Source organism: Polypterus senegalus, chromosome 16 (genome assembly GCF_016835505.1).
Source record: "Polypterus senegalus isolate Bchr_013 chromosome 16, ASM1683550v1, whole genome shotgun sequence".
Classification (NCBI taxonomy): Eukaryota; Metazoa; Chordata; class Cladistia; order Polypteriformes; family Polypteridae; genus Polypterus; species Polypterus senegalus.
Genome location: NC_053169.1, coordinates 18627641 through 18644412, shown reverse-complemented (window position 1 = coordinate 18644412; position 16772 = coordinate 18627641). Strand labels below are relative to the sequence as shown.

The following is a 16772-nucleotide window of genomic DNA, read 5'->3' as shown; positions in this document are numbered from 1 at the left end:
TGCGTAAAAACTGTTTCATCAGCAGTTTCCACTTTTCTTTGCTTGCCGATCCTGTGCAAAGCTGTTCCATTACATCCCACTCAGGCGCTCTGGGTACTGAAACACTAACCCTCCAATCATGTGTATGCTTCACCAGCACAAACTAAATAATCTTGCTGCCTCCTTTCCAGCTGTATAAGCTATGTGGTTACTGTACAAATGCTTTAAATAAAATTACTGACAAAATTAAAACATTTGTGATACTATCCATGGGAGAACGACAATTTATAATGGAAATGATCAGAATGGCACAGTATTAATGCCAACATATTAAAAAAAATAACATTTCAATGACACTTTCCAGTACTAGTTCAAAATCTTCATTATTTTCTCTTTACTATAAAGTTTCTATTCATTAAATAAGAAGCTTGACCCTTTGCTATTATACATTCATTTTATTTTTTAATTAATATAATGGAATCTTGTATTGTCTTTCAAATGTGTTGTTGTCACACTTACACTTGGCTTAAAGGATGTGCATTCATGTAATGATCAAGTATTAATATAGTCATCACCATGGGGGGAAAAAAAATAAAGACTTGATTTTCAAGGATTTAAAAAGTATCTTCGAACAATATTCTGGAAAAAAATGCAAAAAAAGAAGTTCTATAACTCAAACTGGAAACAGCATTACTGACAAGGCCTATGACCACAAGCACACAGAAAAGAATATTGAAGATTATGCAGAAATCAAACCACGCTGATTCTTTCACAATATGGCAGCAAGGGTTTGATAATAAAGGAGCTAAAGTGTATTAATAGCTCACAATTGCATAATGATTAAATATGCACAGATAATTAAAATACAAATACACTTCCAGGGAAAGTCTGGCTTGATTGTGGGGGGAGAGAGAGGATACTGCCGGTTTTGTCAAAAGCCATGTCGCTCTTGCACTTTTTTTTTTAAAAACCACATGAAGACATAACTCCTCTATAATTTACCACATGAACATCTGTAAACACGAAAAGTGTTTACATGCAAATTGCAGGATGAGGCAGCAAAACAAACCCACTGGTAAGCTTCCCCACCCCATCAACCTTAACATTTCTTCCAAGATACAACTGCTCAGTCCCTCATGTTCTGGTGTGACCTTAACAACTTTTAGAATAAGCTACACACATTTTTGATTCCTTAGGCTGGTATACATTGATTATTTTGACATGTACTACAATTTGGTCATGACAAACACAAGTTAACATATATTTCTGTTTGCTTATTATGGTTAAAAGCATATAAAGGCAGAGTAAATCACACTAAAAAAAGTTAAAAAAAAAATAAATAAACTTGTCAAGTTATAAAATTGGGCGGCACGGTGCTGCCCCACAGTTAGGAGACCTGGGTTCGCTTTCTGGGTCCTCCCTGCATGGGGTTTGCATGTTCTCCCCGTGTCTGCGTGGGTTTCCTCCCACAGTCCAAAGACATGCAGGTTAGGTGCACTGGCGATCCTAAATTGTCCCTAGTGTGTGCTTGGTGTGTGTGTGTGTGTGTGTGCCCTGCGGTGGGCTGGCGCCCTGCCCGGGGTTTGTTTCCTGCCTTGCGCCCTGTGTTGGCTGGGATTGCCTCCAGCAGACCCCCCCGTGACCCTGTAGTTAGGATATGCTTAGTCATAACTGGACAATAAAATTCACCTTTTCATTTGAAACAACATTTTCAATTTTGTAAACACAATAATGACATAATGCATATACACTGTTGAAAGTTACTGTAAATAGCTGTCAATTAGCACTCTTTTTAAAAAATAATGAATAAAACCATGTCTTTAAAACTGAGCTACATGACTAGGAAAAGATTATGACAGTAGTTGTTAAACTTAGGATTTCAACTTAGTGAAAATGAGATTAAATAGCCCAACAACAGCGATGATACATGGAGTGCCAATGTGCACTCCTTCTGGATCCTTGCAACCATGATATATGTGAAATACAATTCAGGTGTTTAATTTTTTTTTTAAGGCAAAAACATTATTTGAATTTAGCACATCGTCTTTTCTAGCATTTCGTAGTTTGTTGGATATACTGTGTCAAGGAGGAGAGATGACATTCATTTGGTATTATTTGTGTTTAAAGAGCTTGGTTTTCCCAAACTTTGTTTTCTGTAATCACAATCTCATTTTTTGTAACTCTTTCTTCAACTAACATTGGTTAGATTGTGCAGAGAAAGAAGAGATAAGACCAAACAATCAGGTCTGGTCTTTTATTGTGAATTTAACTTCTATGAGCTCAAACACCTTTTTCTATTACAATTTTGTTATTCTGTGCAGGTCACATACGTAATTGTGAATATTCACAATGTTTGCTTAAAGCATCACAGAAACCATTAAATATTCCTTTTCTTGGGGGAGGAAATAGAGTCATCACACCCCATTGGGGTTGCAATGTAAAAAATTTGAGAATCACTCAGGTATGAGGATGTTTTACCGTAACAATTTTACGACAAGTGAATGAAGCTAAAGGCACTGCACTCCAACACTGTTTCAGGCACACTCCTTGAGCAGTACACAACTTAAGAGTCCTAGCAGGATTGCAGAGGTGTCCCTGTAATAATGATTCTGACTAGAATAAGCAATAGCAAAGAACAGAAGGATAGATGGAAAAGAATCAAACATCAAGTAGTCAGGAGAGCCAAAAAAAGCAAAACAAATCCTACTGAATGGCAAAAAATGCACATTTGTTGTTTGGAATGTGGGTCAGTTCGCAAAGGAATACGTTTGCATTCTCCCATCACTATTACTGGAGATAAAAAAAACAAAAACAAAACACACGGTAACCTGTCTTAATGCTACACCGACTGATGACTGGTACTCCAGCCACATAACTTGCGTTACATGCTGTTAACATAGCACAGAATTGTATCTGTTCTATAAAGAGATTGTAAGAGTTACCACTTAGAGGCACCTTCTCACGGTTTTGTTCACAAGTATTTCTGATCAGAGATTAGATGAAGCAGTTTTTCATTGGTTCAATTTGTACAAACTGCTATTAAAATAAATGTTTTTTTCTGTAGTGAAAATAAAAAGTGGAAAAGCATTACACAAATATTACATTTCTCCACACATAATCAAATAAAAAGATGCCATAATGGAAGAGATGAGGATTACTATTTTGGTGCTAATTTCATAACAGATCAGAGTAAGGTCACAACTCAGCAAAAATCAAGTAATACAAATTTCTTCAATGATAGTTATTACTAGGAAGAATTCAAGTGAAATTTACTCAAATGTTGCATTAAAGGATGCAGGGACAGCATTTTTTTTTTTTTATATAAATACACACATAGTGTCTTCTATTAAATCAGAATCACAAAACAACATGCTTTAACACACATTACCTACAAACAAAATATACAAATACGAGGTGTGGCAGAAAAGTAATGAGACTGATTTTTTATTCACCAAAGTTTTTATTTTTTTCAAACATCAATGTTATCTCCTTCAAAGTAGTTCCCTTGGGCAGCTACACACTGATTGAGACGTTGATCCCACTGTTGGTAACAGTACAGTACTGGAAGTCTTCAACCGGTATGGTCTTCAGCATGCCCGTTACACTCTTTTGGATGTTTTCTAAAGTCCCGAAATGACGTCCTTTGAGGACATTTTTCAGTTTAGGAAAAAGGAAAAAGTCACACGGACTGAGGTCAGGTGAATAAGGGGGCTGGGGAACAACAGGAATGCCTTTTGAGGTCAAAAATTCTGTTATGGAGAGGGCAGTTTGACATGGGGTGTTGTCATGATAAAGCATCCATGAACGGTAAATCTGTTCAAATTTAATTGTTCACTCAACATTCTTAATGTTAAACAATGGTCTGATCTCACAAGAGTGTACACACGTTCGATGTTTTCATTGGTTTTCGAAGTTGAAGTCCTCCCTGAACGGTGTTCATCTTCAACGTGTTTTCTGCCTTCCAAAAATGATTTGTGCCAGCGAAAAACTTGACTTCGGGATAAAGAATGTTCCCCATAGGCCTGTTTTAACTTTTCAAACGTCACACTTGCCGTTTAATGGCACAACGTTGCTCCAAATTCCTCTGTTCCATTTTGCGTGACGCACAACCAAAAACACAACTTTGCTAATAGCAGTCACAAAAATCACGTAGTTAACGGAAGGAGTTGAAACTCGCACTGAGCTATGGGAGGGTACTGATACACGTGCTCTATCAAGGACAACCGCGCAGCGTTGCCAGATCGCTTGCAGTGTTGCCAGTCTCATTACTTTTCTGCCACACCTCGGTATAATATTGTATGAGGTTATGCCCTAAAAAAATTTAAGTTTTACATTATTGTCTATTCCTACCTTGTTATGATATTAAACAAATATAAGATCCCAATTGAAGCAATCAACTGCCACCCAAACACTAATTAAAAACTATTGCATTGATTTAGCTAATAATGATGCGATGTAGTGGGAGGAAGCAGATGGAACAGTAAATAGCATTTGCTTCGATACTAAATACCAAATCATTGTCTTATAAGTACACAACAAGCAGGTCTTAATTGCAGAAACACAATAAGTAATGATTGGCTGGAGTGATGGCTGTTAATACAGCATCTCCCAATTCAGCGGATTCATATGTGCTTTCAAAAGACCAAGCAGTAGTTTGCTTTTGTAAGCTAGCATGCCTCCTAGTTGCTACTGGCAACTGTAATAAATAAAAACATTAATAAAAGGAGAGTTTGGTCACAACTGTATGAGACAGACAGAACCACTGTTAATCCAGCTACTTTGCAAAATTTCAGCAACAAATTCAAATTTTTCCATGTACTGTATTGCCAATGAGGATGACTCTAGAATGTCATTATCCTCTGCTCAGATCTTATTAAATAATAAAATATTGGTTTAGTGATAAGTAATGAAGGCTAAAAACAAAATCACCAGTACTCAAATTAGCCAATTTTTTATTCAAGTTTTCTTACTTACATTCTGTTAAATAAGTTTAAAAGTTAACAAAATACACAGCAAAATTTTGAAATAAAATTACAGGAAGCATATATGGTAAGCTATAGCTACATTATAAAAACACACCGCTACACTATTCAATATATTTGTATTCCAGCAGTAGATGGGTGCTTTGGGTGGGAATAACAAGATTAAACTATACTGGGTCTCTTTTCCCACTTTACAAATGCAGCAAAATATAATACAAATAACCGTAATACTTACTTTTCATGACACCTTTATTTTAGGCATTATGAGTCAAGCCAGCATCCACCTAAAGGCACATATTGTGTGTGACAAAGTGGGTTGACTGAAATAGCTAAATCTGCAAGAGGACACTGAAAATGATACTTAAAATGATGACTTTAAAGCTTTTATAATTTATTTTTAAAAATTCTAATATTATCCATTGTAATTAATGAAAAAGGAAAACAGCTTTTGTTTGCTATAATGGAGAAAATAGTGAACCAGATTACAAGTAGAACAATACTTTAAGGATGCTAGATTTAAAAATCTGTTTTTAGTATACCTACTGACCAAAAAGCAGAGCAGTGAGGCAGAAAAAAATCTGTTCTAAACTGCATTGTGAATGGGTGTGTTTAAGATGGAGAAGACGGTTTATGTTATTAATAAGATGGAAAAAACTGTTTCTTTATCAATAACTACACAAGCTAACAATTCAAAAATATGAAGAGGCTGATTATGGAAATGACATGCAAAATCGATCTGCAAAACACTTAAGTACTGCACAGGGTGTCTGAAGAAGCACACTTTAGAATTAAAAAAAAAAAACAGTTGTTGAACTTGCCTCGTTTCTAATGTCAGCTTTTGCCTTCAAGTAAGTCTTTTCAAATACAGGTCGGCCACCCTGCCTTATCCACGGGTATATGGTTCCAGGACCCCAAAGAAGATGTGCAAAAACCATGCTGAGGACTTATATTAAAGTATAAAGATGACTGCATGCACAAAGTGAACACAGGAGCTGATCCAGCTGGATTTTTTTTTAATAATTTTGAACTGTGGATGCCAAACCAAGATGGGCCGGCTGTATATTTGAACTACTGTACATTCAAATAGTGACATTCGAACTGTTGGCCCTAACCAATACCCGATAACATCCTACATACTATTTAATTTTTCTGTATTTAATATAAACCAGAAAAGTTCAGAAATTAGCCTACAATGCAACAAAACAATAAAACAAGATTGCCCTCACCCAAGCAATTACAATGCTTTTACAAGCATCATTGGCAAATAAATGGAATCAGTTACAAAACTCAGTTAATAAAGCAACTGTCTAAGAAAGGCTCATTAGCAAAAATTCAGCAAAGATTTAAAAAAGTATTATTCCATTTCATTAATATATAAACACTTTTATTATGAAGCCAAAAAAGATTCAGTAGCAGTATACAGTACAAGGTGTCTCTCTTTTGAATCAAATATCCTATAACAGACTAATTAAATTACAAGCAGCAGGGGATTTAGGAAACAATACACTTTTCGGAAATGTTTGTCTAAGTACTAAAACTAATGATTGTCTTTTCATTGATCACATTAATTCAGTTTATTTTTATAACCTTCTTCAACTAACTGCAAATGCAAAGCACTCAGGTAAAATGCAAGTATTTATTTTACAAATCAGTAAATATAGATGAAGTTGTGTTGAACAATCTGCCGTTATCCAAGCTCATGGGGCGGAGAAGAACTTGTGTAACGAACAGACTTCGGGTCTTATTCCAGTATTTCAGTTGATTTTCATTTCTTGGGATTGGTGCTTCTGAAAAAATGCCTACATTAACTGAATAATTAAACATGCATACATATACAGCATTATACTCAATTCCATCTTTCACATCCAAATGATTGACCTGCATTTTGGCTTTTAACAGGGCTGTCAGATTAAGATTAAAATCTTTTTATCTCTCTATTATAAAAAAAAAAAAACCCTGGAGAGAAGCACTAGGGCGTCGAGACGTGATCTTCACGTTAAGATCATGGAAGACACTTAAAAAACCCGCAAGAGGAAAGAGATTGGCCACAAAGCGTCTCGCTGGGACCTTAAACATGAGACATTGTGCCAAGAGATTGACCCAGGACTGTCTCGCGATGACGTAGAACATGAGATTATTGCAAGACATGCCCTACTTACAAACAATATCAAATAAGAGCACGGGCAGCAAAACATTCAGTCATGTTAAGGCTTTGAGCACACACAGATCCAGGGCTCTCAGTGCATATAAAGACAATACGTTATAAATGAAACGTCAACGACTAAGCGAAGAAGAAAGCAGCGTGGAGAAAAGAGACTCAAAAGCATTGGAGAGAAAAAAGAGCAAAAAAGAAAAAATAATTTAGGTACAAATTCAGAAAATAAGGAGAGAGATATAGACAGATAGATAAATAATAATCAGCCCGTAGCAAGTGGAACTGAAACAAAGCACGTCCAACTGGCTCAGAATTAAAAGACAAAGTAGAACTTCATAAAGGCTTGATACACATGTGGAGAAAGTTAGAGAATATGAAAGTACGAAAATTAGAAACTATAAAAAAAAGAAAGTAATGATCGCAGTAGCACAAACAAATGGAAATTATTACTTGAAAAAGGGAAAATAATCACCACGGACCAGGTGTCATTGGGGGAAAAAAAAAAAATGCAGGACAAAGCAAGGTCAGAAATAAAAGAAAAAAAGAGTAGAAAACAAAGTAAAACGTCATAAAAAGGATAAAAAACAAGGGGGCCAAACACATGCAGAGCAAGTTAGAGATAATGAAAACTAGAATTCAACAGACTCAAAAAAAACGTAGGCGCGAAACACATGCAGAGCAAGATATAGAATATGGAAAAAGAAAAAAAAAAACGAGTGTCAAAAAAAGAGAGTAAACATTGCATTAGCGCATAGAAATGAAAATTATTACTCTGAGAAATAATGAAAAGGCAGATAGAGATCAAATATATGGACATAGGTGATATGTCAGAAGTGAGAGTTTCAAAAACGGAGTTTACCTCCCATGCATTTATTGGTTACTTTGCAAAAAGAATTATTAACTGCTGATGATGTCGATCGTTTTGTCTGTGCTGAAATTCCAAACAGAGAAACCTATCCTGAATTATGCTACAAAGTCATTAAACACGTCTCACTGACCTCATTGAAAAGATTCAACATATTTGGACTCGAAAGATTCCAAATATTTTTTTTTACAGAAGGTCTGAAATACAAGTGAAAATATTGAAATAGCAACAATTTAAAGAAAAATCTTAAAAGTGTGTATCCTGAAAACCAAACACAGGGGTTGGCAAGAGAAGAGAGCAGGAGGCGAAGCCCCCCAGTTTAAAATAAATAAATAAGATATATAATACTCAAACATGGGGTAAAAGTTTAGAGTGCTAAAAACACACACCTGCATTGCATGTAAGGCTTTTAAAATATTTTCTTATTGATATTTTTACTTTTATGTTGTAAAGCATGAAGTGTTTACGAGTTGAGGGCTGAATATTTTTTTCCAATAAACGTAGTTTCTGAAAAGCAATGGTTTCACACAGAAATCAATGTGAAACGTCTGTTGTTGCATGCTGCGGCTGCCAGTTAGCCAAGAGCGTGCTACAGGTTTGCTGCCAGGCGGTCTTCACGTGGCAGCAGCGGTCACGGTCACAGTGCATTGCAATCTGGTTTCTACCTCTTATCATTGTTTAGTGGCAGTTGTCCTGGCGAACATTGTTGTAGGCGTGTCAGCTACGTGAACCTGTTCAGCACCCCGATAAGCTGGGGACCAGTCAGGTGAAGCTGGAACCTCACATCTGTTTTCGATCACTCGTATCAAAATCAGAGTCCGACAAACTATAGTCCAGTTCAGAGATAACAGGCAAAACTTCTTCCATGGAGTATTTTGCTTTACCCATTCGCTGTGATCTCTCACCATTATGTCAGTGGTATTTTTGCCGCTGTTTGCACCTTGCTACTCACACGAGCGCCAGAAATCTCGTTCAAACCAATGAAGCTAACTTTCCTTCTAGCAATGAGAGTCCAACTAAAACATAATGGTTGGTTTTGTCACAGTTTACAGTTGATTACCGTCGTCAACTCCTCCTTTTGACAAAAGTCGACATCAGCCCTGAAAGAGTTAATGAACATGACTGCCTCACAAAACACAATAAAAGAGTAATAAGACACACATCGCACTCTTCTTAAGTGAGATATGAAAAGCAAACAAAACTGTCAGTGATCGCTCATACAAATCTTACTAGATTTTTACAAACCTAGATGTACTAACCAGAAATCTTTATGTGAAGAAAAAATGTATCACTTGGTGGAAAAATAAAAGAAAATATCAATGCCTCTGCAGCAGAAGTGTGCACAGTATCTAACTAACACTTGATGGAAGCATTTCTTTCATTCTAGCAGTACATCTGTTTAAATAGGTCTACGTCAACTCATTTTACCTTGGATATTATGTTTTGGGAGACACTGCTTTATTCTTGCTACTCTACTTCCACAGTTCATGCTTGTGATATGCAAGGAGTCACCAGTTGCCGACATTAATGGCTGAATGTCTTTTAAATTAGCCTTGGGCCTTTATATGGCCTGCATGATGAGCTCTCTGCCAAATCATGGTTGTACCTTTTGCACACTTCAAGATGGTCTTCAAAATACTCTGTAATGTACTCGATTACTTCAACGTTTGTAGTAGTTTTTAGTTTAAATCCTTCATCTGTTGTGTACTTTTACCCAACAAGTCCATAGCTATCTGGTTAGCCTGTTGTACATTCATGGTTATTTATACATAGTTCCACCATTAAACCTCCAAGCAAATCTGTCAGAAACGCGTTATATTTATATTTTCACTTAAACACTGCTAGATACAAGATCTAAAAGTGAAAAGGATTCTAATGAGATTGTTTTGACTTCAGGCTTTACATTAAAAACACAAGAGATTTCAAGCGTTGAGAAGACTTTTATTTTTCCCCCAAATACATTTTTGGACATTACCTCTTAACACATAAATAAAAGCAACAATTTAGTTTTGAGTTTTTCATTAACTACAGTTTATAAAAGAAACTTACGAAGTCCTAGCAAACCCATTAACTTATACAGTCTACACAGTTTTCAGAAAACAGCAATAAAGGTTAAATCAGAACGGAATATGCTTCAGATGTATGGTATACCTGCACAGCCTACTACAGTTTCCATAATACAAGAACAACAACGCAGTACCAGAGAAGATTCAAAGAAAAACCACTAGACCAATTCCAGGAACTGCTAGATAAAAGCTATTGTACAAGAAAAAAAAAAACTGAACAAGATCAGTATTTACAGTCAAAGCAAAATAAGATTAGAAGGAAACTTTAGTAATGAGTTTTGTAAAGAATAAGTAAGGTGAAGGGAGCCGCTTTCAATATGCTTTCAACAAGGAAGGATAAGTAGTAGTCAGTTGTGCACAGACTTTAAAAATGATTTCCCCAAACATAACTGCATTTACATGAAATAGTAATAACATGGTAGTGTATCCAAAAAGATATCCAAGGGATCATTCTTATTTTAGCATCACATATTCTGGACATGTGAGGAAAACAGTCAAGCTATGCTGGGGGGAAATGTTCCCTTGTGAAAAATCTTTCTTCTTAGTAATAGGTGCAAACTTGTAAAAATTACTGGAAATAGATGCAGAATACACTCAGTCTCTTTTATATAAAAAAACACAACACATGATAAACATTATGACCATCTTAGTATAAAACGTATTATAAACACACACACACATACAGAGTGAGAAAAAGAGGGGAGAAAATTTTAGAAAAATACCAGCTTCCTAAAATATTCAATAAATCCAACCTTCACATGTCCCTTCAGTAAACATGAGCCCAGGGCAAGCTACCAGCTGATTGCACTACAGTTGTTTACATATTTTTACAACTGGAGCAAGTTACGTGACTTGTGCAGTATCACAAAACAAACATGTGGCAGAGACTGAACAAGCAACAAAAAGCTTAGCCATAAGACTGCACTCGCTGGCCAAGGCAAAAATCAGAAAAGCAAAAAAAAATAGAGATCCATGAAAAACATATTAACCTCTTTATTTTGTCTGTACCATTAAATATTTTGACATGGAATGCTATAAAATCTTCAAATAGTAGCAGTTCAACAAATGATCCTACAAAGTTTTTATACATATTTCATGAAAAAAAAAAAAAAGTTAAATAGCTGATGCCTCCAATTGAAAGGACCTAATTAAAGGAACACCTATGGCCTGCTGTCTCGACAAATTCAAAGATAATCCTTGACTCAACCCAGGCCTCACCACAGATCCTTGAGATATTAGAACTAACCAGGAAAAGAGTTGTGCAGCAAACTGATAGCAAGCAACAAAGGACCCCAAACATCAAAACAAGCAGCAAAATAGGAAAGGAGGATGCGAGCGTGTGATGAGAACAGAGAAACTGTAAAGGTCCCAGAACCCCACTTTCTCCCTCCTACTCCACTTTTTGGATATGAAACCAATTCTGCTCTTCCAGACAGGTTATATAGACTGTGTATATACACAATAAACTAATCAAGTAAAATAAAAACTAAAATAGCTTCTCAAGGACTTTGACTCATGTAATACATAGTGTTAATCCAAATGCAAATGTCTATACTGACTGCATTTTTATTCCCTTTTAAGAGGACTAATGCTGCACAATTGGACTGAAGTCATTTATACAGGCAACCTGTTGTAACTTCTCAGGGAAATGGGCAACAGGTGAGGAATACCTCAGCCAAGCTTCACTCCATCATACCTGCTCTGCTGGAAGCCATTAAACGAGCTGCTAGGCACTATATCCAGTTTTGTATGGTGTGGGTGTACACACCATAACACATTAAAAGGCAATTTGCAGCAGCATTCGGTTTTACTAATGTAACTGGAGAACTTTACTTCACTCATATTGTAGTAAGGGCACCTAGCTAATATGAAGATGCTTTTTTCAACTGTAAGTAGTGACATTCCTTTAACATACAAGTCATCCAATAAAGATCAAGATGAGACTGACAATTGACGTGCCTCGGTGGGCAGGGGACCCTGCAACTCATTTACTTAGCAGCTAACCACTCAGACGCTGGCATCTTACACCTCCCACACCCACAGCACAGAGATGAGGCACTGTAATATAATGCTGAGCACAATCTTGCATTCTCAGTTGAAGAGAGCAGCCACATACTCTAGAATGCAGGTAGTGGGGTCTCAGTGTATCAAGTGGGAAGCTGCTCAGTCAGCCAATGAAGTTCTGCAGCATTTTGACTGCATGTGTATGAGGTTGATTAGCATAGTCCATATATGGTTGTTTCATGTGACCAATATGCAGGGCTACCTACTCGCAAGTAAAAGGTGAATGCAATTTATAACAGTAAATTGAATACAAACGTGTGCACCTCAGGCATTATAAATCAGTTTGCTTGTTTTTTTTGTGTACACATGTTCCCATTTTTTTGGCATACTTAGAAATAAGACCCCAGGTCTGAATGTAACGCCATTCCTATCACAGGTCGCCCAATCAAAATCTGTCATTTTAACATCATCAACCCACCCCAAGCTGCATCTATTTAGTCTGTAACAGAAAAACTTGAGTGTCAGAAGAAACATGCGCATAGCCACAGGGAGGACAAGCAAACCTCAAATAGTTGATACCTAATCCATGAATTTAATCTTATAACTGTGAGGCTGTAAAACTAATAACTGCATCACCATTCTGTTAACAGGAAAACCAGCTTCAATTACTGTTTAGCAAAACAACTACAAAGCAAAAGACCATAAAGAGGATGACATGGTGGCACAACAGTGAGAACTCAAAGGTCAAGCATCCTGAATTCAAATCCTGTGCCTGGTCATTGTCTGTCTGAGTTCTGAACATCCAGAATGTATCAATGTGGAATTTCCTCAGTATTCCTCTCACGCTCCTAAAAACATGCAAGATGGGTTCAAGAAGCAACTCTAAACTTGCCCCCATGAAAGTGAATGCATGAGAAAATGTACCCTGTGATGGACTGGCACCAACCTTGCACCCAATGTAGCTGGTATATGCTCCAGCAACCTAAAATCATGAATTTAAGTAAGGAGGATTTAGAAAGTTATGAGACGACAGCTTTAACCAATACTAACTAAACATGAAGAAAATGAATATCCTGAAGTTTTAAAATAAATTCAACAGAAAAAAGGCATAAAGAATTTTAACTAACTACCAGCCTAAACATAAGTGAGATAAACAAGCCTGCAAAAATATATGTAGTGATTGGGGAAATGTACACTAAACTACAAGGCTGCCAGTTCAACTCCTGACTCCACCTCACTGTGCAACTCTTACCAAATCAGTTACCTGACTATGCTTGTACTGTAGCTTTAAAAACAAAAATCAAATACAGGGGGTCCTCAGGTTACGTTTCGACGTTCAACGTTTCGAGTTTACAACACTCACTCCCATAAAAACTTAAAAAAATGAGACATGAGAAAGAATAAAGGTAAGCATTTTTTCTGTTACTACAGTACAGTGGACAGTACAGTATATTTATGTCCTTTTCTTTTTTTTCTCAGGCTTAGATTTTGTGTTTTTATGTTCTAGATTATGATTTTGCAAATGTGTTAAGATAGGTAAGTGACTTAGGCCAGAGTGTGTTTCGACTTACACCAAAATTCGGGTTACATCACTGTTGTAGGAACGGAACTGTGTCGTAACCCGAGGACCCCCTGTATACAGAAACAACTGTAAGTCAACTGGACTAATGGTAATTACAAAATACAAAAAATGCATACAGGCTGGTATATGCTGCTTCACTTACATCTACATACTGTATACAACTATTCTCTCTCTGGATATAGGTCACTAACTCTGAACAACATTCAGAACAACACTTTATTTGCATGAATATGAAGTTTAAAAAAAATCTATATGACAATTGAATTGCAATGATGAAAACATCAAGTATGTAAATAGGAATAAACAGTAATTTACAGTAAAAAAAATAAAATGACAAAGTGAAGAAACTACACACATCTGATGTAATGCTTTCCATGTTTTTTCAACAGTATACTAGAAACCAACGGGCAACGTTTCACTAAAAGAGTTTGATTTTTTTCTGGGAAGTCTGAAAATTCCCACAATCCTGCTCATCACTTTTGCTCCTCCTCCAATTACAATACAGTCCACCTCAAAGCCTTCAGCCACAACCAGAAAGACTTTCATTCAGTCTTAACAAGGAAAGAAAAGTTGTCTCCTAACTGCTTTATGTTCTTCCTCATTTGCTGTTTAATTACATTTTGCCTTTTAGCTTAAGATGATGCATTAAGAAAATTCATGATGCTCTTTTCAAATCACATTATTATATGGCTGCAAGTTTTACCCGAGGAAACTTAAGATTTTTATTTCCAGGAAGCTGAAGTGACTCGCTGAGGAGCACACAGTGTCAACACTGGGATTTGAGCCCACAACGTTAGGCTACACCACACTGCCTGTCCACAACATCTTGTGATACAACGGACTACATTTTTTGTTCGTTTTTCCAATTGGATCCCAAAGCAGGTGAAGTGACTTTCTTATGGTCAAACAGTGTCAGTAGTAGGATATGAAGTTCAAAGCCATATCCACTACAGGACACTGCTTATATAACTCTGTAAGTGAAATATGCTAAAAGTCACTTTTCTGAATGTCACAGTTTCTTGCTCCAAATTAATACTGAATATTTGGGAAATTGCATACAAAAATGACAAAAAAAAAAGGAAAACATTCACTTGGCAGAAACCCACTCCCAAAAAACATGCGGCAGTAACTTCTGCTGAAGGACTTTCCATCAACTAGAGACCAGGTAGCACAGAATTTTAAAAAGTGCACCCACTTGTCTAGATGGGCCAGCTGCCTTCTAAATTTTATTTAACTACAGTATGCTCCCCTTATCTCCCCCATCTTGACAAAAACAAAAATTAAATAAAAATTAAAATTTTCCACCTTCCTCTTTACTTAGTCCCCCCCCCATATAATTTACAATACATTGTAATGTTAGTTACAAGCATTCACATAGTCATCTTAATATAAGCCAAAAAAGAGGTAAAATGTTATTTAATGAACAAAAGCATTTTAACACAACTACAAGAAAACTACACAAGTAAATATTTTTGCGATGCCGGCAATTTCTTAAAAGATTTCCTCTCATGCGGCTACCGCTAGCCTGCTTTTCCACAAAGCAGTGCATCTGTCATCTTTAAAGACCTGATGCCTATAAACTCAGCAAGGGATCCATCACTTTCTGATGAAAGCTTTTATCTCATCAACCATCCAGGGGTCATGCAGACTTCACAATGTGAAATTCTTTCTCCTTCTGTGGGCTGTGGAATACTTGCAATATCGGGCGCTTAAATGATTGCACTTTTTTATATAAATAAAAAGTTTAAATTGCTGCCTACCTCTTCCGAGTTTTCAGCTCCTGCGTCCTTTCCACCGCTACTGTTGCTGTTTTTAGTCCCGCTTTTGGCAGATTTTGTTGATTCCTACAAACAAAGTCGCAAGACTTGTCATCCATCTGCATAATTTACAACCAATCCGTCCGTAAGCTGCTGTCATAAATCATAGATAATAATGAGGTGTTCTGTATCCTGAAACGCACACAAGAGAGTTGATTTCTGCAGGGCACAGGTAACGCTAAACGGGTCTGACATCACACGGGTCAAAAGCTGGGATGTTTCACATTTGTTCAAGCAGCTCCTCTTTAAGTGTTATAAATGATCAGGACAAGGTGAGCTTACATAGAAAGAAAATAACGTTACGTTAACTTTACCGATTGCGGCAAATGTTTACTTACACATCTCCCAAGATTATCGTCACAGTCAGAATGAAGAAAGCCATCTGCGTGCGTACGGTTAATAGTTTTACACACAGAAAGACTTCTCAAAAAGGTTCAGTCCAAACACAATATCCATCCATTGCACAGATGGTGAAACAATACGGATCGTTAAATGAAAAACAAATTCAGTTCTCCCCTCTCCGTGAGTGCCGGTAACCGATGTCAATTGCGCGGAACAATAACTACAAAAAAAGAAGTGCTCCGAGGATCATATTTTTTTCTACATCACCGGGATGTATTAAAATGTGATTGCGTTCAACTGAAAATAAACACTTAAATCATGCGGATACTGCGGACCGAATTAATCAAGGGCCAGAGAGCGAGGCAGGCTGGGCGCTTTTTTGCAGCGTCTCCAAGGTAGGCCCTAAGATTACATAGCCTATTAAAATAAACGGCGCTTTCCCCATTTTGAAGACCTGCTGTGGCCTGCAAAAGATAACACCGCCGGTTGCTTATCGTACATTACCTTTTCCTTTTTCGTTTTATTCGGCATTTTGCTGCTGTTGGTTCTGTTGTTGACGTTGCTCACGGTACCTCCGTGACTCGTTTCCCCCAGTACTCAGTCCGTTCTCACTCGGTTACCTCCAGCACCCTGCGCCCTTGTAGGCCAACTATTTTTTGATTGGTCGACAACGGGGAATTCTACCTAGTGACGGAGAACAGGGATTTTTTTTCATAGGGCAACTGTGCGCTCTGTTCGTCTTTCTTTTTTCCGATTGCACCGTGAACTGTAAACTACCTAGCAACCTCCCAAATGAAAAAATGGGATTGGCTGGCGCAGCTGCGGAAGCGTGGACATGTCAAAGCGGGCAGTCTATAGAGGAGGGGGCGGCAAAAGCTCAGGCTGCGTTTTATTTTTCACGCTCGCCCGCGCGGTGGTTAGGTAGGACACCAAATTTGGACTTTTGATAGAAGTGTTGAGACCGGATTTCAAAAATTGCA

At 37.1% G+C, this 16772-nt stretch overlaps 1 protein-coding gene across 1 annotated transcript in view; it reads right to left on the bottom strand.

Moving 5' to 3' along the window:
* Window positions 1-16450, bottom strand: part of ppp2r5d (protein phosphatase 2, regulatory subunit B', delta) — a 70745-nt gene extending 54295 nt beyond the window's left edge. Inside the window, exons 1-2 of the mRNA XM_039739110.1 lie at window positions 16297-16450; window positions 15394-15477 (exon numbers count right to left, since the gene is read on the bottom strand). Coding sequence (XP_039595044.1) covers window positions 15394-15477; window positions 16297-16323 — 111 coding nt within the window. The 5' untranslated portion in view covers window positions 16324-16450. The remainder of the gene's footprint in view (window positions 1-15393; window positions 15478-16296) is intronic.
* Window positions 16451-16772: the final 322 nt, after the last annotated feature.